Source organism: Salvelinus alpinus, chromosome 12, assembly GCF_045679555.1.
Source record: "Salvelinus alpinus chromosome 12, SLU_Salpinus.1, whole genome shotgun sequence".
In the NCBI taxonomy this organism is placed as follows: Eukaryota; Metazoa; Chordata; class Actinopteri; order Salmoniformes; family Salmonidae; genus Salvelinus; species Salvelinus alpinus.
The window spans coordinates 44247984-44273411 of NC_092097.1; the positions used below are offsets into that span (position 1 = coordinate 44247984).

At 43.5% G+C, this 25428-nt stretch overlaps 1 protein-coding gene across 1 annotated transcript in view; it reads right to left on the reverse strand.

The window, feature by feature from the left end:
- LOC139536245 (plexin-A1-like) overlaps window positions 1–25428 on the reverse strand; it is a 416804-nt gene that overhangs the window by 52609 nt on the left and 338767 nt on the right. The window contains exons 16-17 of the mRNA XM_071336602.1: window positions 19463–19630; window positions 7597–7690 (exon numbers count right to left, since the gene is read on the reverse strand). Coding sequence (XP_071192703.1) covers window positions 7597–7690; window positions 19463–19630 — 262 coding nt within the window. The remainder of the gene's footprint in view (window positions 1–7596; window positions 7691–19462; window positions 19631–25428) is intronic.

Consider the following 25428-nt stretch of genomic DNA (forward strand, 5'->3'; position numbering starts at 1 on the left):
ACAAGGTGTCAAAAGCATTCCACAGGGATGCTGGCCCATGTTGACTCCAATGCTTCCCACAGTTGTGTCAAGTTGGCTGGTTGTCCATTGGTATAGGACCATTCTATGATACACACAGGAAACTGTTGAGTGTGAAAAACGCAGCAGGGTTGCAGTTCTTGACACACTCAAACAGATGCGCCGGGCACCGACTACTATACCCTGTTCAAAATCACTGAAATATTTTGTCTTGCCCATTCACCCTCTGAATGTCATACATACACAATCCATGTCTCAATGCTTAAAAATCCCTCTTTAACCTGTCCCCTCTCATTGATTGGTGGATTTAACAGGTGACTGGATTCACCTGGTCAGTCTATTTTATGGAACGAGCAGCTGTTCCTAATGTTTTGTACACTCAGTGTATAGCTTCCATAATGTAAACAAAATGTAAACAAAAAACATAAAACAAAAAGCTTAAAGGGGAAAAGGGGAAAAGAGAGAGAGGAGGATGGATATGTTCAATATGTACACTACACCGACATGTAAAACAAAGTGATACATTCCACAATGTCAACAAACATATGTACAAAAAACATAACCAAACCAAAAAGCGGTGTAACGTCCGAGCTGAGTGAAAACGGTGGATAGGCCCGTGGGCTAAACATTCTCCTCTCCTTCAATGCAGACGAAGACAACATGAGACAGTAAGGGGATATAAGGACAAGACAACATGAGACGGCAAGGACATATAAAGACTAGACAACATGAGACAGTAAGAACATACAGAATAAAGACAACATGAGACAGTAAGAACATACAGTATAAAGACAACATGAGACAGTAAGGACATACAGTATAAAGACAACATGAGACAGTAAGGACATACAGTATAAAGACAACATGAGACAGTAAGGACATACAGAATAAAGACAACATGAGACAGTAAGGACATACAGAATAAAGACAACATGAGACAGTAAGGACATACAGTATAAAGACAACATGAGACAGTAAGGACATACAGTATAAAGACAACATGAGACAGTAAGAACATACAGAATAAAGACAACATGAGACAGTAAGGACATACAGAATAAAGACAACATGAGACAGTAAGAACATACAGAATAAAGACAACATGAGACAGTAAGGACATACAGTATAAAGACAACATGAGACAGTAAGGACATACAGTATAAAGACAACATGAGACAGTAAGGACATACAGTATAAAGACAACATGAGACAGTAAGGACATACAGAATAAAGACAACATGAGACAGTAAGGACATACAGAATAAAGACAACATGAGACAGTAAGGACATACAGTATAAAGACAACATGAGACAGTAAGGACATACAGAATAAAGACAACATGAGACAGTAAGGACATACAGAATAAAGACAACATGAGACAGTAAGAACATACAGAATAAAGACAACATGAGACAGTAAGAACATACAGAATAAAGACAACATGAGACAGTAAGAACATACAGAATAAAGACAACATGAGACAGTAAGGACATACAGAATAAAGACAACATGAGACAGTAAGGACATACAGAATAAAGACAACATGAGACAGTAAGGACATACAGAATAAAGACAACATGAGACAGTAAGGACATACAGAATAAAGACAACATGAGACAGTAAGGACATACAGAATAAAGACAACATGAGACAGTAAGGACATACAGAATAAAGACAACATGAGACAGTAAGGACATACAGAATAAAGACAACATGAGACAGTAAGGACATGCAGAATAAAGACAACATGAGACAGTAAGAACATACAGAATAAAGACAACATGAGACAGTAAGAACATACAGAATAAAGACAACATGAGACAGTAAGGACATACAGAATAAAGACAACATGAGACAGTAAGGACATACAGAATAAAGACAACATGAGACAGTAAGAACATACAGAATAAAGACAACATGAGACAGTAAGGACATACAGAATAAAGACAACATGAGACAGTAAGGACATACAGAATAAAGACAACATGAGACAGTAAGGACATACAGAATAAAGACAACATGAGACAGTAAGGACATACAGAATAAAGACAACATGAGACAGTAAGGACATACAGAATAAAGACAACATGAGACAGTAAGAACATACAGAATAAAGACAACATGAGACAGTAAGAACATACAGAATAAAGACAACATGAGACAGTAATGACATATAAAGACAACATGAGACAGTAAGAACATACAGAATAAAGACAACATGAGACAGTAAGGACATACAGAATAAAGACAACATGAGACAGTAAGGACATACAGAATAAAGACAACATGAGACAGTAAGAACATACAGAATAAAGACAACATGAGACAGTAATGAACATACAGAATAAAGACAACATGAGACAGTAAGGACATACAGAATAAAGACAACATGAGACAGTAAGGACATACAGAATAAAGACAACATGAGACAGTAAGGACATACAGAATAAAGACAACATGAGACAGTAAGGACATACAGAATAAAGACAACATGAGACAGTAAGGACATACAGAATAAAGACAACATGAGACAGTAAGGACATACAGAATAAAGACAACATGAGACAGTAAGGACATACAGAATAAAGACAACATGAGACAGTAAGGACATACAGAATAAAGACAACATGAGACAGTAAGGACATACAGAATAAAGACAACATGAGACAGTAAGGACATACAGAATAAAGACAACATGAGACAGTAAGGACATACAGAATAAAGACAACATGAGACAGTAAGGACATACAGAATAAAGACAACATGAGACAGTAAGAACATACAGAATAAAGACAACATGAGACAGTAAGAACATACAGAATAAAGACAACATGAGACAGTAAGGACATACAGAATAAAGACAACATGAGACAGTAAGGACATACAGAATAAAGACAACATGAGACAGTAAGGACATACAGAATAAAGACAACATGAGACAGTAAGGACATACAGAATAAAGACAACATGAGACAGTAAGAACATACAGAATAAAGACAAGACAAAATGAGACAGTAAGGACATATAAAGACTAGACACCATGAGACACCAAGGACATACAGTATAAAGACAAGACAACATGAGACAGTAAGGACATACAGTATAAAGACAAGACAACATGAGACAGTAAGGACATACAGTATAAAGACAAGACAACATGAGACAGTAAGGACATACAGAATAAAGACAACATGAGACAGTAAGGACATACAGTATAAAGACAAGACAACATGAGACACCAAGGACATACAGTATAAAGACAAGACAACATGAGACAGTAAGGACATACAGTATAAAGACAAGACAACATGAGACAGTAAGGACATACAGAATAAAGACAAGACAAAATGAGACAGTAAGGACATATAAAGACTAGACACCATGAGACACCAAGGACATACAGTATAAAGACAAGACAACATGAGACAGTAAGGACATACAGAATAAAGACAAGACAACATGAGACAGTAAGGACATACAGTATAAAGACAAGACAACATGAGACACCAAGGACATACAGTATAAAGACAAGACAACATGAGACAGTAAGGACATACAGTATAAAGACAAGACAACATGAGACAGTAAGGACATACAGAATAAAGACAAGACAACATGAGACAGTAAGGACATACAGTATAAAGACAAGACAACATGAGACACCAAGGACATACAGTATAAAGACAAGACAACATGAGACAGTAAGGACATACAGTATAAAGACAAGACAACATGAGACAGTAAGGACATACAGTATAAAGACAAGACAACATGAGACAGTAAGGACATACAGTATAAAGACAAGACAACATGAGACAGCAAGGACATACAGTATAAAGACAAGACAACATGAGACAGTAAGGACATACAGTATAAAGACAAGACAACATGAGACAGTAAGGACATACAGTATAAAGACAAGACAACATGAGACAGCAAGGACATACAGTATAAAGACAAGACAACATGAGACAGTAAGGACATACAGTATAAAGACAAGACAACATGAGACACCAAGGACATACAGTATAAAGACAACATGAGACAGTAAGGACATACAGTATAAAGACAACATGAGACAGTAAGGACATACAGTATAAAGACAAGACAACATGAGACAGTAAGGACATATAAAGACTAGACACCATGAGACACCAAGGACATACAGTATAAAGACAAGACAACATGAGACACCAAGGACATACAGTGCATTCGGAAAGTATTCAGACAACTTCCCTTTTTCACATTTTGTTACTTTACAGCCTTATTCCAAAATGGATTAAATTTAAAAAAAATCCTCAGCAATCTACACACAATACCCCATGATGTCAAAGTGAAAACTGGTTTTTAGAAATGTTTTAAAATGTATTAAAAATATAAACAGAAATACCTTATTTACATAAGTATTCAGACCATTTGCTATCAGAGTCAAAATCGAGCTCAGGTGCATCCTGTTTCCATTGATCATCCTTGAGATGTTTCTACAACTTGATTGGAGTACACCTGTGGTCATATTAATTGATTGGAGATGGTTTAGAAAGGCACACACCTGTCTATATAACGTCCCACAGTTGACAGTGCATGTCAGAGCAATAACCAAGCCATGAGGTTGAAAGAATTGTCCGTAGAGCTCCGAGACAGGATTGTGTTGAGGCACAGATCTGGGGAAGGGTACCCAAGAACACAGTGGCCTCCATTATTATTAAATGGAAGAAGTTTGGAACCAGCAAAACTCTTCCTAGAGCTAGCCGCCTGACCAAACTGAGCAATCGAGGAGAAGGGCATTGGTCAGGGAGGTGATCAAGAACCTGGTTCCTCTGTGGAGATGCAAGAAGCTTCCAGAAGTACAACCATCTCTGCAGCAGTGATTGAACTCTTTGGCCTGAATGTCAAGCGTCACGTCTGGAGGAAACCTGACACCATCCCAACGGCGAAGCATGGTGGTGGCAGCATTATGCTGTGGGGATGTTGTTCAGTGGCAGGGACTGGGAGACTAGATCGATGCAAAGATTAACCAAGCAAAGTACAGAGAGATCCTTGATGAAAACCTGCTCCAGAGCGCTCAGGATCTAAGACTGGGGCAAAGGTTTACCTTCCAACAGGACAACAACCCTAGGCACACAGCCAAGACAACACAGGAGTGGCTTCGGAACAAGTCTCAATGTCCTTGAGTGACCCAGCCAGAGCCCGGACTTGAACCCGATCGAACATCTCTGGAGAGATCTGAAAATAGCTGTGCAGCAAAGCTCCCTATCCAACCTGACAGAGCTTGAGAGGATATGCAGAGAATAAACTCCCCAAATACAGGTGTGCCAAGCTTGTAGCGTCATACCCAAAAATACTGAAGGCTGTACTCGCTGCCAAAGGTGCAGCAATTTGCTTTGATGAAGTAAAAAAATTATGTAATCCATTTTAGGATAAGGCTGCAATGTAACAAAATTTGGAAAAAGTCAAGGGGTCTGAATACTTTCCGAATGCACTGTATAAAGACACACGGTTTGTGAGACTGACACTAACACACAATGCTAAAAACACGCTATGGAATCGGTCGGGTTATCTCTAGACTCGCTGCTTTTCCACAACATGCCTTCCAACCTCCCCTCTGGAATGCTAAGTAATCACGGCGCATTAGCTTGTGTATGCTAACGGGGTCTGAAATCGCACAGGGGAGACACGGAAGCAGTATTTATAGGTCAATGAAAAGAGGAGACGGATAAAAATGACACGGGAAAGGGACAAAGCAGGAAAATACCCGTTTTGGTCGGGATGTTTTCTTCAGGTAGAGAGAGGGGGAATGGGGAGGGGAGACTAAAATACAAAAGGTTAGCCTAGCCCTGTGGTGCTACTGTAGGTGAAGGAGGGATGAAGGGATTGCCAGACAGACTGGGTTAATTGCAGGTTGACATTTCAAAGGTTAACATGCAAAAAGGAGATTTAACTTCAACTGAACAAAATATAAAAGTAAAATGCAACAATATCAATTTTTTTACTGAGTTACAGTTCAGGAAATCAGTCAATTGAAATACATTCATTAGACCCTAATCTATGGATTTGTTAGTCACAGATACATCAGAAAACCAGTCAGTATCTGGTGTGACCATCATTTGCCTCACGCAGCACAACACAACTCCTTCGCATAGAGTTGATTAGGCTGTTGATTGTGGCCTGTGGAATGTTGTCCCACTCCTCTTCAATGGCTGTACGGAGTTGCTGGTTTTTGGCGGGAACTGGAACACGCTGTCGTACATGTTAATCCAAAGCGTCCTAAACATGCTCAATGGGTGACATGTCTGGTGAGTATGCAGGCCATGGAAGAACTGGGACATTTTCAGCGTCCAGGAATTGTGTACAGATCCTTGTAACATAAGCCATGAATTATCACGCTGAAACATGAGGTGATGGCGGCGGCTGAACGGCACAACAATGAGCCTCAGGATCTCGTCACGGTATCTCTGTGCGTTCAAATTGCCTGTTACGTTCCCCAGTTTCTGTGTTGTAGTTTGTATTTGAGTGTGTGTGTTTCAGGAGATGGCTTCCTGAAATTCTCCCCAAGCAGCTGATTGGTCGGCCCCAATTGATGATTGGAGAGCGGACCCCGCCCCCTCGTCAGGACGCAGCTGTCTCCAATTACCAATGCCTTCTGAAGCTATATAAGCCAGTGTTCTGTTGCTCAGAAGGAGATTATTGCAGAGAGAGAATTTGATTTTGATATAGAGAATTCAATTGCTGAAAACTGTGTTGGTTGTTTTTTAGGGAGCTGAGGGTTATATATTGTTGGTTATTTATCAGAAAGCGATTTGGTATGTACTGTGTTAATTTGTTGCATTATCAGATAGAGCTTATTTGATGTCCTTAGTTTGTTCCCAGGGGGGAAGGGTAAGCCACCTAGGGAGTGCTTAGGCAAGAGGCCCGCGGGCATACATATACCCGTAGTATATTCACTGTCTAGGCACACTAGGTAAGACCTGGGCGGACCACCCCCTGTATTTTGGTAAGGGCACCAGGTGGTGCTAAGTTAGGTAAGTAGTGGGTAGGCAGGTAAGGTAGGAGAGGTTGCTTTGATAGTTACTTTCTTTGCTTTGGTTCCGTCCAGCCCCTTTTCCCCATATTACCGTGTAAAGGAATAAAATCCTAGTAACCGGTCAATTCTGCCTTTTGTCATCCTTTCTCACACCTACAGTCCCATACCTCTTTCACTACACGGGGAGTTGAGTTGTAGCAGGGTGTTGCGTTCCCTCTACATAGAGGCGTGCGTAACATAATGGGGGCTCATCCGGGATTTGAACCCGGGACCTTTCGCACCCCAAGCGAGAATCACACCCCTAGACCCAATTATGTTACGCACGCCTCTATAAACAAATTTGTGCACAACATTTGAGAGAAATTCTATTTTTGTGTGTATGGAAAATGTCTGGGATCTTTTATTTCAGCTCATGAAACATAGGACCAACACTTTACATTATGCGTTTATATTTTTGCTCAGTGTAAAAAACGACAACACGTACAGACACCCATAAATAGGCCCAGGGCCGGGTGACCACTGGGTCAGGTGTGTGTGTTAGTTCAGTAGTACTCACGTTGACAGATTGGGCTTTCCCATACTTGGCTCTCATCTTGGGCTCCTTGATGGTAGCCAGGTTGGTGCCGGTGACGGTCAACATGGTGCCGCCACTGCAGAAGAAGAAACAGTCAATAACAACCCTCAAACATTACAATAACATAATCCTAATAAAACATTCAACAAGAACAGAACTGTGTGTCCCAAATGGGCCCATAGAGCTCTGGTCAAAAGTAGTGCACTATTTAGTGCAGTGCTTCTTAAACATTTCCTTGGGGAATCCCAAACATTTCACAATTTTGTTGTAGTCCTGAACTAGCTCACCTGATTCAACTAGTCAAGTGCTTGATGGTTAGTTGGCAAGTTGAATCAGTTGTGCTAGTTCTGGAAAATATCAAATACATGGAACAGCTGGGAGTCCCCGATGAGAGGTTTGACAACCACTGATGTAGGGAACAGGGAGTCATTTTGGACAAATCCCATATCTTCCAGAGAACCATGCGCTTCCCGAATACATTTAATTTTAGTCCAAGTGAAAAAGACCCTCCAGCTATGGCATTAATGTTAATGCCCACTCTCACTGTAGAGTATTTGATCTGTTTTACGCACTCTATCACAGATAATGATGGTAACACTAAGGCTCTTACTTGCATATTAAAAGCTTGTTTAAACTCTAATAGTGCTTCGTGGAAGGGACCAAAATACTTGATTATTACCTCAATGAACACCTCCAATGTCTAAAACCCCAAATTATATTCTCCATCTCAGGCACGTGGTGGTATACTGGATGTGCAGGCTTTTGTTCCAGCCCAGCACTAACACACCTGATTACACTTATCGTGGTCAGAAACAGGTGTGTTACTGCTGGGCTGGAACAAAAGCTTTCACATTCAGACTGTCATTGCTGCTTTCTGACCTTTGTAACCTTCAACCTTTTCAATTCGCCCAACAATGACCAACAGGGGCAGGGGAAACATGGGCAAGATTACAGTCCCCCCCAGACACCCCCTCGTAGCCACAGGGTGGTGAACTTTCCAAAACACACTGACGTAACGCAATGTGGCAGACCTGAATTGGTTAGCATGCAGGCTAACTTGTATTAGGCCAACTTGCTCGTCTGGTTAGCATGCAGACTAACTTGTCTTAAGGTTACTACAAACTTCACTCCATTGATCTACGTGCGTGCCCATGGATGGAGTCTTTTGTTAACATGATATCCTCGCCGCTCCCACTTTCATTCACAAGGGGGTGATAGCTTTTGTGAAAGCCAGGAAGAATCGCCTTTCCATCCTAGTAGAAGCTATCTGGCAGCCTGGCTAGCTGGCTTTAGACTGGCTAAAAACATAGCACGCCAGCTAGCCTTTTCAGCGTCGCAAATCTCCATGTGAAATAATCAGATTTCAACAACAAAAAAATTAAATGCCCTGGCAAATACTTTTATACTTGCCAGTGTAACCTAAAACATTATCTCAGTTTGAATACACAAGGAGCATATCATTCTCATATCAGCTAAAACTAGAATGTCATCATGTTTGTTCACAGAGAAAAAAGCACATGGCTAGCTAGTTGGCTACAGCAGGTTCTACTATTTCACAATAGCTGTAATCACTAGTTATTACTTATAAACAAAATACCCTTTTGGATGGATTCCTGTTGTTTGGTTTACTGTTTGAGCAGTCGCTGAGATTATATTTGGTTATCAATGCAAAGTAGGCTACTTTGATGAATAGCCTATATAGCCCCCACTGTATTATCAGGTTGTAAAAAAGTATGTTGAATGACAGAGCATATCACAAGGAGCCGCCCCTTTTTTGTCGAAAAATGACATTGCAACACTGAATCTTGCGTCAGCTTCAAGATTGTAGTGAGCTTTATGCCCACCTGCTTGTCTTTGAAGAGCAAAGAGAGGCTGCAGCTGCTCGCCCCCCCTCCTCCACACACACACACACACACACACCAAGTGAAACACATTTTACTAGCCCCCCTTAAATGAGGGGATAATTTAAAAACAAAGTTGATAACAAGTTGAGATAGCTGGCCGCTAAACTAATTTAGCAATCTAAAAAATGTTAGCTGACATGGGCTAATTGACTGACTATCAGTGACTGACATAAGAGATGCACAAACAAATTTGTCACACACATACTATTCGAACTCGCAACAGTAAGTTGAGACCCCGAATGAGTGCGGCCCAGGGGCCATCAGTTGCCCATCCATCCCTGGTTTAGAGTAAAGACACTAAATCAAAGACTTGTTACAGACAAAGAGGTCAAAGAGGTAAGAGTGTGTGGTGAGAGTGGTTCAAAAGTAGGTGTTGACTACTACTGAATCCAGGTAACAGTGTGATAATGTTGTGAGAATGTCAAGGCATATCTCCAACCCATTCCTATGTGCCATCTCTGCTGTGCTGTTCTGTCACTGTGATGTTAGCGCAGGCTGAACACCAGTAACTCAGCAGAAGCTGGAAAGTAACAAGTGCGAGTCGTGTCACCGACGTTGCGTAGTGCACGTGTTTTGTCGTATCCACTGTTATTGTTTGCAGCGGACGCGGCGACGAAATTAAACACAAGCCGTGATTGGCCGAGAGGAGTAACAGCCAATCCTCTGGGTGCGTTGAGACAAACAGCAAACGAGAAAGCCAGCGAGGTTACTGCCCCTTCTGAGGCTAATACTAAATAATGCTATCAACTTTTTATTTCTTCGTCTTCACTACTTCACACTTCTGTTCCAAATGAGATCGCTCGCCTCCTCGCACTTCTCATCGGTAGTCTGTTGATCGTCTCTCTCCCCGTAGACGTATCAAATTTTACTTGTCACATACATATGGTCAGCAGATGCTAATGCGAGTGTAGCGAAATACTTGTGCTTCTGGTTCCAACAGTGCAGTAATATCTAACAAGTAATCTAACAGTTCCCCCACAACTACCTAACACACACAAATCTAAAAGGGGCTAAAGAGAATATGAAGAAATACAGTTGAAGTCGGAAGTTTACATACACCTTAGCCAAATCAATTTAAACTCAGTTTTTTACAACTCCTGACATTTAATCCTAGTTATAATTCCCTGTCTTAGGTCAGTTAGGATCACCACTATTTTAAGAATGTGAAATGTCAGGATAATAGTAGAGAGAATTATCTTTTTCAGCTTTTTTTTTTCTTTCATCACATTCCCAGTGGGTCAGACGTTTACATACACTAAATTAGTATTTGGTAACATTGCCTTTAAATTGTTTAACTTGGGTCAAACATTTCAGGTAGCCTCCCACAAGCTTCCCACAAAAATTTGGGTGAATTGTGGCCCATTCCTCCTGACAGAGCTGGTGTAACTGAGTCAGGTTTGCAGGCCTCCTTACTCGCACAAACTTTTCCGTTCTGCCATCACATTTTCTATGGGATTGAGGTCAGGGCTTTGTGATGGCCACTCCAATACCTTGACTTTGTTGTCCTTAAGCCATTTTGCCACAACTTTGGAAGTATGCTTGGGGTAATTGTCCATTTGGAAGACCCATTTGCGACCAAGCTTTAACTTCCCCACTGATGTCTTGAGATGTTGCTTCAATATATCCACATAATTTTCCATCCTCTTGATGCCATCTATTTTGTGAAGTGCACCAGTCCCTCCTGCAGCAAAGCACCCCCACAACATGATCCTGCCACCCCCGTGCTTCACGGTTGGGATTGTGTTCTTCAGCTTGCAAGCTTCCCCATTTTTCCCCCAAACATAATGATGGTCATTATTGCCAAACAGTTGTATTTTTGTTTCATCAGACCAGAGGACATTTCTCCAAAAAGTACGATCTTTGTCCCCATGTGCAGTTGCAAACCGTAGTCTGGGTTTTTTTATGGCAGTTTTGGAGCAGTGGCTTCTTCCTTGCTGAGCGGCCTTTCAGGTTATGTTGATATAGGACTCGTTTTACTGTGGATATAGATACTTTTGTACCTGTTTCCTCCAGCATCTTCACAAGGTTCTTAGCTGTTGTTCTGGGATTGATTTGCACTTTTTGCACCTAAGTACTTTCATCTCTAGGAGACAGAACGCATCTCCTTCCTGAGCTGTATGATGGCTCCGTGGTCCCATGGTGTTTATACTTGCATACTATTGTTTGTACATATGAACATGGTACCTTCAGGCGTTTGGAAATTGTTCCCAAGTGTGAACCAGACTTGTGGAGGTCTACAATTTTTTTCTGAGGTCTTGGCTGATTTCTCCATGATGTCAAGCAGAGGCACTGAGTTTGAAGGTAGGCCTTGAAATACATCCACAGGTACACCTCCAATTGACTCAAATTATGACAATTAGCCTATCAGAAGCTTCTAAAGCCATGACATCATTTTCTGAAATGTTCCAAGCTGTTTAAAGGCACAGTCAACTTAGTGTATGTAAACTTCTGACCCACTGGAATTGTGATACAGTGAATTATAAGTGAAATAATCTGTCTGTAAACAATTGTTGGAAAAATGACTTGTGTCATGCACAAAGTAGATGTCCTAGCCAACTTGACAAAACTATAGTTTGTTAAAAATAAATTTGTGGAGTGGTTGAAAAACGAGTTTTAATGACTCCAACCTAAGTGTATGTAAACTTCCGACTTCAACTGTAAACATATGGATGAGCAATGGTCGAGTGGCATAGGCAAAGTGCAATAGATGGTATAAAAAAACAGTATATACATATGATATGACTAATGTAAGATATGTATACATTATTAAAGTGGCATTATTTAAAGTGGCATTGTTTAAAATGAATAGTGATCCATTTGTCTTCATCACACTGTCTGTGTGGGTGGACCATTTCAGTTTCTCGTTGATGTGTGCGCCGAGTAACTTAAAACTTTCCACTTTCTCCACTGCTGTCCCTAGTATGTGGATAGGGGGATGCTCCCTCTGCTGTTTCATGAAGTCCATGATCACCTCCTTTGTTTTGTTGACCTTGAGTGAGACATTGTTTTCCTGACACCACACTCTGAGTGCCCTCACCTCCTCCCTGTAGGCTGTCTCATCGTTGTTGGTAATCAAGCGGGGCGGCCTGCCACTGAAGTGGGTCTAGGGTGGCCGGTAAGGTGAAGGTGATCTGACCCTTGACTAGTCTCTCAAAGCACTTCATGATGACAGAAGTGAGTGCTACGGGGCGGTAGTCATTTAGTTCAGTTATCTGAGGACGTGGCTAGGGATGTCGGCTGGGACAGCAGCCCTGTTAACGGTTAACACGTCTAAATGTTTTACTCACGGCGGCCACAGAGAAGGAGAGGGGGGCGCAGTACTTGTTAGCGGGCCGCGACGGTGGTTTGTTTGGAAGTGTGACGTCGGTGTCCGTGACGTGGCTGGTTTTCTTTTTGTAGTCCGTTATTTCCTGTAGACCCTGCCACATACGTCTTGTGTCTGAGCCATTGAATTGCGACTCCACTTTGTCCCTGTACCGGCATTTCGCTTGTTTGATTGCCTTGCGGGGGGAATAACTACACTGTTTATATTCAGGCATATTCCCAGACCTCTTTCCATGGTTAAATGCGGTGGTTCGCGCTTTCAGTTTTGTGTGAATGGCACCACCCATCCACGGTTTCTGGTTAGGATAGATTTTAATAGTCACAGTGGGTACAACATCTTCAATGCACTTCTTTATAAATCCACTCACCAAGTCAGCGTATGTTATTCTCTGAGGCTGACCGGAACATATCCCAGTCCACGTGATCAACACAATCTTGAAGCGTGGATTCCGATTGGTCAAACAGTGTTGAATGGTTCTAGTTACGGGTACATCCTGTTTGAGTGTCTGCCTATAAGATGGTAGGAGCAAGATGGCGCCGTAGTCGGATTTGCCAAAGGGAGGGCGGGGCAGGGCTTTGTATGCATCACAGAAGTTACAGTAGCAGTGGTCTAGTGTATTACCCCCACCTGTAGTGCAATCAATATGCTGATTTAGATTTCAAATTTGCTTTGTTAAAATCCCTAGCTACAATAAATGCATCCTCAGGATATATGGTTTCCAGTTTACATAGAGTCCAGTGAAGTTCCTTTAAGGCTATCTTGGTGTCTGCTTGAGGGGGAATGTACACAGCTGTGACGATAACTGACGAGAATTCTCTTGGAAGGTAACATGGCCGGCATTTGATGTGAGGAATTCTAGGTCGGGTGAGCAGAAGGACTTGAGTTCCTGTATGTTGTTATGATTACACCATGAGTCGTTAATCATGTAGCATACACCCCCGCCCTTCCTCTTCCAAGAGAGGTGTGTATCTCTGTCGGTGCGACGCATGGAGAAGCCCGGTGGCTGAACTGATTCCGACAACATATCCCGAGACAGCCATGTTTCCGTGAAACGGAGAACGTTACAATCTCTGATGTCTCTCTGGAAGGCAACCCCCTTGCTCGGATTTTGTCTACCTTGTTGTCAAGAGACTGGACATTGGCGAGTAGTATACTCGCGAGCGGTGAGCGATGTGCACATCTACGGAGCCTGACAAGGAGGCCGCTCTGTCTGCCCCCGCCGTTGTCTTGGGTTGGCTTCTGGGATTAGATCCATTGTCCTGGGTGGTGGTCCAAACAGAGGATCCACTTCGGGAAAGTCGTATTCCTGGTCGTAATGTTGGTAAGTTGACATCGCTCTTATATCCAATAGTTCTACCCGACTGTATGTAATAAGACTTAAGATTTCCCGGGGTAACAATGTAAGAAATAATACATAAAAAAGCAAAATACTGAATAGTTTCCTAAGGACTTGATGCGAGGCAACCATGTCTGTCGGCGCCAACTACCCACCGTGATGTCTCCATGGTGGTTTGTTCCGTTCCCCCTAGCGACCAACTGCCATTTTGTGTCTCGCGGCTTCAGGTCTGTTTTGGCGCCCTTGAGACGCAACTGCCAAATCATCAAAAAGCACTTGGAAATACTTTGTGCTTACTTACTCCAGGGTAGCCATTTTATTTTTTTGTATTTTTTTCCCAAGTGGTTGCTGTTTTTTTCTCCCACCAAAGCTATTCAAAGAGCACTGCTTACTTGTCTCTGAGCAACACAGCTTATTCAGAGCCTATTCAAATTAAGTTTCTGGGATCAGATTCCCCTCCCTCAAACCTAACCTTAACCATTAGCGGGGGAAATCCAAACTGACCCAGGATCAGCATCTAGGGTCAATTTCACCTTGTGAGTGCACATTGTGTCCTCACCTGGATCCACTCCCCATTGAACTTGTTTTCAATCTACAATCTCTGTGTCCTTATAAGCAACTATAAATGCATATTAAAAGGTGCACTTCATAAATTTTTTCATTCATATCCATGTGCAGCAGCACCATACATGTAGTAAAACATATGAGTTTTCAGTTGAAAAGGGGAAAGGGGAAAGGGGGATACCTAGTCAGTTGTACAACTGAATGCTTTCAACTGAAATGTGTCTTCTGCATTTAAACCAACCCCTCTGAATCAGAGAAGTGTGGGGGGCTGCCTTAATCGACATACAGTGCTCAGGGGCAGAATGACAGATTAATACCTTGTCAGCTCGGGGATTCGATCCAGCAACCTTTCGGTTACTGGCCCAACGCTCTAACACCAAGGCTACCTGCCGCCAGTTTAAGTGTCCCTTTAATACCTATTATGTACAGTATTTAAAATGCATTGCAAGACAGGTGGCACAGAGCGTATATATCACTTCTGTGAAATACATTGTGTCAGAAATATTTATATAGTATGTATAAACTGTAAGTAGAAGACTAAGTGTTGTTGTTCATTAGTTTACTCCAATTTAAACAGGGGTGGTAAGTCATGTTTGGACACACCTACTCATTCAAGGGTTTCTCTTTATTTTCACTATTTTCTACATTGTAAAATAACAGTGAAGACATCAAAACTATGAAATAACATACAGTGGGGAGAACAAGTATTTGATACACTGCCGATTTTGCAGGTTTTCCTACTTACAAAGCATGTGGAGGTCTGTAATTTTTATCATAGGTACACTTCAACTGTGAGAGACGGAATCTAAAACAAAAATCCAGAAAATCACATTGTATGATTTTTAAGTAATTAATTTGCATTTTATTGCATGACATAAGTATTTGATACATCAGAAAAGCAGACCTTAATATTTGGTACAGAAACCTTTGTTTGCAATTACAGAGATCATACGTTTCCTGTAGTTCTTGACCAGGTTTGCACACACTGCAGCAGGGATTTTGGCCCACTCCTCCATACAGACCTTCTCCAGATCCTTCAGGTTTCGGGGCTGTCGCTGGGCAATACGGACTTTCAGCTCCCTCCAAAGATTTTCTATTGGGTTCAGGTCTGGAGACTGGCTAGGCCACTCCAGGACCTTGAGATGCTTCTTACGGAGCCACTCCTTAGTTGCCCTGGCTGTGTGTTTCGGGTTGTTGTCATGCTGGAAGACCCAGCCACGACCCATCTTCAATGCTCTTACTGAGGGAAGGAGGTTGTTGGCCAAGATCTCGCGATACATGGCCCCATCCATCCTCCCCTCAATACGGTGAAGTCGCCCTGTCCCCTTTGCAGAAAAGCATCCCCAAAGAATGATGTTTCCACCTCCATGCTTCACGGTTGGGATGGTGTTCTTGGTTGTCCTCATCCTTCTTCTTCCTCCAAACACGGCGAGTGGAGTTTAGACCAAAAAGCTCTATTTTTGTCTCATCAGACCACATGACCTTCTCCCATTCCTCCTCTGGATCATCCAGATGGTCATTGGCAAACTTCAGACAGGCCTGGACATGCGCTGGCTTGAGCAGGGGGACCTTGCGTGCGCTGCAGGATTTTAATCCGTGACGGCGTAGTGTGTTACTAATGGTTTTCTTTGAGACTGTGGTCCCAGCTCTCTTCAGGTCATTGACCAGGTCCTGCAGTGTAGTTCTGGGCTGATACCTCACCTTCCTCATGATCATTGATGCCCCACGAGGTGAGATCTTGCATGGAGCCCCAGACCGAGGGTGATTGACCGTCATCTTGAACTTCTACCATTTTCTAATAATTGCGCCAACAGTTGTTGCCTTCTCACCAAGCTGCTTGCCTATTGTCCTGTAGCCCATCCCAGCCTTGTGCAGGTCTACAATTTTATCCCTGATGTCCTTACACAGCTCTCTGGTCTTGGCCATTGTGGAGAGGTTGGAGTCTGTTTGATTGAGTGTGTGGACAGGTGTCTTTTATACAGGTAACGAGTTCAAACAGGTGAAGTTAATACAGGTAATGAGTGGAGAACAGGAGGGCTTCTTAAAGAAAAACTAACAGGTCTGTGAGAGCCGGAATTCTTACTGGTTGGTAGGTGATCAAATACTTATGTCATGCAATAAAATGCAAATTAATTACTTAAAAATCATACAATGTGATTTTCTGGATTTTTGTTTTAGATTCCGTCTCTCACAGTTGAAGTGTACCTATGATAAAAATTACAGACCTCTACATGCTTTGTAAGTAGGAAAACCTGCAAAATCGGCAGTGTATCAAATACTTGTTCTCCTCACTGTATATGGAATGACGTAGTAACCAAAAAAGTGTTCAACAAAAGATGGTTGAGATTATTCAAAGCAGCCACCCTTTGCCTTAATGATAGCTTTGCACTCTCTTGGCATTCTCTCAACCAGCTTCACCTGGAATGCTTTTCCCACAGTCTTGAAGAAGTTCCCACATATGCTGAGCACTTGTTGGCTGCTTTTCCTTCACCATGCGGTCCAATTCCTCCCAAACCATCTCAATTGGGTTGAAGTCAGGTGATTGTGTAGGCCAGGTCATCTGATGCAGCACACCATCACTCTCATTCTTGGTCAAATAGCCCTTACACATGCTGGAGGTGTGTGGGTTCATTGTCCTGTGGAAAAACAAATTATAGTCCTACTAAGCGCAAACCAGATGGGATGGCGTATTGCTGCAGAATGCTGTGGTAGCTATGCTGGTTTAGTATGCCTTGAATTCTAAATAAATCACTGAAGGTGTCACCAGTAAAGCACCCGCACACCATCACACCTCCTCCTCTGTGCTTCACGGTGGGAACCACAGATGCAAAGATAATTTGTTCACCTACTCTGCATCTCACAAAGACACAGAGGTTGGAACCAAAAATCTTACATTTGAACTAATCAGATGAAAGGACAGATTTCCACTAGTCTTGTGTCCTTGGCTCGTGTTTCTTGGCCCAAGCAAGTCTCTTCTTCTGATTGGTGTCCTTTAGTAGTGGTTTCTTTGCAGCAATTTGACCATGAAGGCCTGATTCACGCAGTCTCCTCTGAACAGTTGATGTTGAGATGTGTCTATTACTTGAATCTGTGAAGCGTTTATTTTAGCTGCAATTTGTGAGGCTGGTAACTCTAATGAACGTATCCTCTGCAGCAGAGGTAACTGAGTCTTCCTTTCCTGTGGCAGTCCTTATGAGAGCCAGTTTCATCATAGCGCTTGATGAAAAACAGCTTCTATCTCAAGGCCATCAGACTGTTAAACAGCCACCAATAACATTGAGTGGCTGCTGCCATACATGTAAAAAATGTATCACTAGCCACTTTAAACAATGCCACTTAAAATAATGTTTACATATCCTACATTACGCATCTCATATGTATATACTGTACTCTATACCACCTACTGCATCTTGCCATCTTTATGTAATACATGTATCACTAGCCACTTTAAACAATGCCACTTAATATAATGTTTACATACCCTACATTACGCATCTCATATGTATATACTGTACTCGATACCATCTACTGCATCTTGCCTATGCCGTTCTGTACCAACACTCATTCATATATCTTTATGTACATATTCTTCATCCCTTTACACTTGTGTGTATAAGGTATCTGTTGTGAAATTGTTAGGTTAGATTACTCGTTGGTTATTACTGCATTGTCGGAACTAGAAGCACAAGCATTTCGCTACACTCGCATTAACATCTGCTAACCATGTGTATGTGACGAATAAAATTGGATTTGATTTGATTTGGTTTTTGCGACTGCAGAATTGACTGACCGTCATGTCTTAAAGTAATGATGGACTGTCGTTTCTCTTTGCTTATTTGAGCTGTTCTTGCCATAATATGGACTTGGTCTTTTACCAAATAGGGCTATCTTCTGTATACCACCCCTCCCTTGTCACAACACAACTGATTTGCTCAAACGCATTAAGGAAAGAAATTCCACAAATTAACATTTAACAAAGCACACCTGTTAAATGCATTCCAGGTGACTACCTCATGAAGCTGGTTGAGAGAATGCCAAGTGTGTGCAAAGCTGTCATCAAGGCAAAGGGTGGCTACTTTGAATAATCTCAACCAGCTTTTGTTTAACACTTTTTTGGTTACTACATGATTCCATTTGGGTCTCCCAAGTGGCGCAGCGATCTAAGGCACTGCATCTCAGTGCTAGAGGAGTCACTACAGACCCTGGTTTGATACCAAACTGTATCACAACCAGCCGTGATTGGGAGTCCCATAGTGCGTTGCACAATTGGACCAGTGTCTTCCAGGTTAGGGTTTGGCCGGGGTAGGCTGTCATTACTATTTCCGGGAGCATCAACAGTGTTATCTGCCTACCTGGTAGCTACTGGTTTACATTCAGATAAAATTGAGAAATGAACTCAACTCAGTTTTTCTAGATCATTCTATCGAGCCCATTTTGCATCAGAATCCACTTCCTGCTCTGCACACAGCTTGTGTTTGTTCATAAATATTGCCGCAGCAAACTGTCACGCCACATTGTCTCATTTGAATAAGTCAGTGAGTATTTATACAGTCTTTGCATAGACTGCAGTACAAACTACAGGCGTAATTACACCTATCCATTCCTTTCAGATCTCTACATAGAAGTAAAACACAAATTAAACTGTATTGTCCAACAAAAGATCTAAAGCAATCTGTTAAGACCAGTTAAGACCAGTACCATTCAGTTTAAGACCCTCACCTAGCGATGCTCCAGTCAGGTTCGATCTTAAAGATGGTGGGGTCATCGGTGTAGTTGAATTTGACCTCTGGGTTTCTGAGCTCAGCTGAGTTGATGTCCACCATGACGGGGGTACCTCCAGGACTCTGACCCGCCGGGGTCACACACACCATCTCCCTGGCACTCCGCCTGGAAGGGAAGAGGGAGTGTGTAACATGAAGGAAAAGCATGTCATACATACACACACACACGCTCTAACTAAGATGAGGGCCACACGAGGCACACTCACACAGAGACAAAAAAAATAACACCACACTGTCACGATCGTGTGGAGGAGAGACGGACCAAGGCGCAGCGGGATATGAATACATCTTCCTTTTATTTTGAAGACGAAGACGTAACACGAAAAGAAACACTCTTACAAAAACTAACAAAACAAACGACCGTAAAGCTATAAACGTAGTGCACACACACAGGCTACAAACGTTCAACATAGACAATTACCCACAAACACCTAAAGCCTATGGCTACCTTAAATATGGCTCCCAATCAGAAACAACCATAACCAGCTGTCTCTGATTGAGAACCAAATCAGGCAACCATAGACTTTCCTAAACACCTACACTCAACCATAGACATACCTAGACACATACACTCAACACAAACCCATACACTACAACCAACACCCCCTATACCATATAATCACCCAAAACACACACATACCCCATGTCACACCCTGACCTAACTAAAATAATAAAGAAAACAAATAATACTAAGGCCAGGGCGTGACAGTACCCCCCCCAAAAGGTGCGGACTCCGGCCGCAAAACCTGACAAATAAAGGGAGGGTCCGGGGTGGGCCTTAATATGGCGGCGGCTCGGGTGCGGGACGTGACCCCCACTCCACCATTGTCAATATCCGCTTCAGTGTCTCTGGTAGATCCTGGCTGGCTGGCGGCTTCGGAAGATCCTGGCTGGCTGGCGACTCTGGCTGCTCATGGCTGGCTGGCGACTCTGGCTGCTCATGGCTGGCTGGCGACTCTGGCTGCTCATGGCTGGCTGGCGGCTCTGTCTGCTCATGGCTGGCTGACGGCTCTGGACGCTCATGGCAGGCTGACGGCTCTGGACGCTCATGGCAGGCTGACGGCTCTGGACGCTCATGGCTGGCTGACGGCTCTGGACGCTCATGGCTTGCTGGCGGCTCTGGCAGATCCTGTCTGGTTGGCGGCTCTGGCAGATCCTGTCTGGTTGGCGGCTCTGGCAGATCCTGTCTGGTTGGCGGCTCTGGCAGATCCTGTCTGGTTGGCGGCTCTGGCAGATCCTGTCTGGTTGGCGGCTCTGGCAGATCCTGTCTGGTTGGCGGCTCTGGCAGATCCTGTCTGGTTGGCGGCTCTGGCAGATCCTGTCTGGTTGGCGGCTCTGGCAGATCCTGTCTGACGAATGGCTCTAGCAGCTCCTGACTGACGAACGGCTCTGATGGCTCGGGACAGACGGGCGGCTCTAATGGCTCGGGACAGACGGATGACTCAGACGGCACTGGGCAGACGGATGGCTCAGACGGCGCTGGGCAGACGGATGGCTCAGATGGCGCTGGGGAGACGGATGGCTCAGATGGCGCTGGGGAGACGGATGGCTCAGATGGCGCTGGGGAGACGGATGGCTCAGATTGCGCTGGGGCGACGGATGACTCTGGCCGGATGAGGCGCACTGTAGGCCTGGTGCGTGGTGCCGGAACTGGTGGTACCGGGCTGGAGACACGCATCTCAAAGCTAGTGCGGGGAGAAGGAACAGGGCATACTGGACCCTGGATACGCACATTAGGCCTAGTGCGTGGTGCCGGCACTGGTGGTACCGGGCTGGAGACACGCACTTCAAGGCTAGTGCGGGGAGCAGCAACAGGATGCACAGGACTCTGGAGACGCACAGGAGACTTGGTGCGTGGCGTAGGCACAGGTGATAATGGGCGGGAGACACGCACCATTGGACGAGTGCGTGGAGGAGGAACAGGGCTCTGGAGACACACTGGAAGCCTGGTGCGTGGTGTAGGCACTGGTGGAACTGGACTGGGGCGGGGAGGTGGCGCCGGAAATACCGGACCGTGCAGGCGTAATGACTCCCTTGAGCACCGAGCCTGCCCAACCTTACCTGGTTGAATGGTCCCCGTCGCCCGCCCAGTGCGGGGAGGTGGAATAACCCGCACCGGGCTATGTAGGCGAACCGGGGACACCATGCGTAAGGCTGGTGCCATGTAAGCCGGCCCGAGGAGACACACTGGAGACCAGACGCGTTGAGCCGGCTTCATGGCATCTGGCTCAATGCCCAATCTAGCCCTACCAGTGCGGGGAGGTGGAATAACCCGCACCGGGCTATGAACACGTACAGGAGACACCGTGCGCTCTACTGCGTAACACGGTGTCCGCCCGTACTCCCGCTCTCCACGGTTAGCCTGGGAAGTGGGCGCAGGTCTCCTAACTGCCCTCGGCCCACTACCTCTAAGCCCCCCCCCAATACATTTTTGGGTTGTACTTGCGGGATTCCAGCCTTGCCTCCGTGCTGCCTCCTCATATCGCCTCCTCTCGGCTTTCGCTGCCTCCAGCTCTTCACGAGGGAGGCGATATTCTCCCGGTTGTGCCCAAGGTCCCTTACCATCCAATATCTCCTCCCATGTCCATGAATCCTTTGTTCCTTGCTCCTGTTGCCACTGATCACGCTGTTTGATCCTTGTTTGGTGGGTAATTCTGTCACGATCGTGTGGAGGAGAGACGGACCAAGGCGCAGCGGGATATGAATACATCTTCCTTTTATTTTGAAGACGAAGACGTAACACGAAAAGAAACACTCTTACAAAAACTAACAAAACAAACGACCGTAAAGCTATAAACGTAGTGCACACACACAGGCTACAAACGTTCAACATAGACAATTACCCACAAACACCTAAAGCCTATGGCTACCTTAAATATGGCTCCCAATCAGAGACAACCATAACCAGCTGTCTCTGATTGAGAACCAAATCAGGCAACCATAGACTTTCCTAAACACCTACACTCAACCATAGACATACCTAGACACATACACTCAACACAAACCCATACACTACAACCAACACCCCCTATACCATATAATCACCCAAAACACACACATACCCCATGTCACACCCTGACCTAACTAAAATAATAAAGAAAACAAATAATACTAAGGCCAGGGCGTGACACACACGTAACCTCTGCTCTGTAAAGATCTTCAACAATGCTAAACATGACACACACACACACCCAACCACACAAGAACTCTAAGGGAGTTTTCACACATTGTTCTGAGCTATACTTTGAATCATAGTTCGGTTATTTGTATTTTTTTTAATTTTGTCTGTTTGGTTTTACATTACCAAATATCAAACGAACTAAAATGCCTAAACAAAACCACCTTTTCTTGAAAGTCATTAGTTTATTGGATAAAAATGCTCAAGTTAAATCGATCTATGACTATCAAAAAGCATAACTTGTGTGTCCCAAACTTCATATTACTGTCGCTTTTGTCTTCCAACAACATCCGGGAGGAAAAAGCGTAATAGAAACTAACTGTGACTTGAATAATGAATTTATTCAGTAGACTATATCCCTGGTACAGACCCAGTCTCCCCAAATCTGCACTGGATGCGCTCATAAATGCATTGCTACTCAAAGAATGTTTCAGAGATATGAAGTTATGGTACTGCATGCATTTCATAAAATGCTTTCAGTCAAACAACCACTAATACTGTGCGCCTCTGGTTATTGTCCTGTGTTTGGTCTGGACTGCATTCTCACCTGCAGCCAACCGCACCATGGTATGAAATCGGACCGAGACCACCCTTTTTGAGTGAACCACGGTGCTTTTTTAGTGCGCTCCCGAGGGCTGATAGTGTTCACCAGTCCAAATGAACCGAACTAAGTGGGAAAACGCTCCCGATGTTCAGAAAAAAACCTCCAAACCAATTTGGTGTGAAAGCCCCATAGGAGCGCCAAGAACAGCAGTCTATTTCTCCCTGACTGATCTGGAGTGTCAGCCGTCTATTTCTCCCTGACTGATCTGGAGTGTCAGCCGTCTATTTCTCCCTGACTGATCTGGAGTGTCAGCCGTCTATTTCTCTCTGACTGATCTGGAGTGGCAGCCTTCTCCCTGACTGATATGAAGTGGCAGCAGTCTCAGAGACTGCCGGTCATCACAATGTGATGCAACCTCCCCCGACATGCAGCCAGCTGTGCTGTGTTATGAAAGTTTTTTGTGGTTTGGCTTTGTTAGCCAAACGTTGCACTCTGCAGAGTAGGTTACTTCCAACACCTTGACAAAATGTTGTGTTGGCAAAGCAGACATCCAAAAGATGTAGTGCGTGTTTGTACATCAGTATAATGTGAGGGATCCTGTGACTGTATTGTGTGTTTGTGTGTTTGTTTTTGTGCGTGTGCGTGTGTGTGTGTAAATGTTTTCCTACATTATCAGGACAAGAATGTCCTGACAAGAGACCAGAACATTTTGAAAAGTCTGGACTGTTTTCATGACCAGAATTTGTTAAAATTCTATTTTAGGCATAAGGGTTAGGTTTAGGGTTTGGTTTCACCAAGTCCAAGACCTGTTGAAGCCGCATTGAATAACAGATTCATTACATGGAGAATCAGAAAGTTCCACCCAAAAAATCAAAAGGAAGTTTGTTCTGAAGTGTCTGTCCTATATCTGAGAGATATAAGACAGATTGGGATATTTTAGTTTATTTTTTACATGCATTTAACCCTTTGTTATTGGCTCTAAACAGTCTAAGCCCTGTATAAGCAGAGGGAGGGGGTTCTACTAAGCCATCTGGAATTGTTTTAACATCATATCAAGGATCATTTTACAATTTCATTTTCAATTTTAAGACCCCTTGAAGCATAAAAAATATAAATAAAAAAGAATACCTTTTTATTTGACTTGGCTTTACTGCTATTAGCCCATACAAATGCATTGGATAACAGAGTCACTACATGGAACAGATAGTCCCCTCAGTTTCTGTCTTATATCTGAGAAATATTTTTCATGTATTTAACCCCTTATTTTTGGCACTAAACAGTCTCCCTATGTAGTGCATTCAGAACGTTTTCAGACCCCTTAACATTTTCCACATTTTGTTACGTTACAGCCTTATTCTAAAATTGATTAAATGTTTTTTTTCTTCATCAATCTACACACAATGCCCCATAATGACGATGCGAAATACATGTTTTTAGAAATGTTCTTTTAAAATACCAGATTTACATAAGTATTCAGACCCTTTGCTATGGGACTCAAAATTGAGCTCAGGTGCATCCTGTTTCCATTGATCATCCTTGATTGGAGTCCACCTGTGGTAAATTCATGATTGGACATGTTTTAAAATTGCACACACCTGTCTATATAAGGTCCCACAGTTGACAGTGCATGTCAGAGCAAAAATCAGGTCATGAGGTTGAAGGAATTGTCAGTAGAGCTCCGAGACAGGATTGTGTCAAAGCACAGATCTGGGGAAGGGTACCAAAAACATTCTGCAGCATTGAATGTCCCCAAGAGCACAGTGGCCTCCATAATTCTTAAATGGAAGAAGTTTGGAACCAACAATACTCTTTCTAGAGCAGGCCGCCCGGCCAAACTGAGCAATTGGGAGAGAAGGGCCTTAGTCATGGAGGTGACCAAGAACCTGGTGGTCACTCTGACAGAACTCCAGAGTTCCTCTGTGGAGATGGAAGAACCATCCAGAAGGACAACCATTTCTGCAACCTTCCACCAATCACTCCTCAGTAAAAGGAACATGACAGCCTGTTTGGAGTTTGCCAAAAGGCACCTAAAGGACTCAGACCATGATTGACCAAGATAGAACTCTAGAAGCGTTACGTTTGGAGGAAACCTGGCACCATCCCTGCTGTGAAGCATGAGTGACAGCATCATGCTGTGGGGATGTTTTTCAGTGGCAGGGACTGGGAGACTAGTCAGGATCGA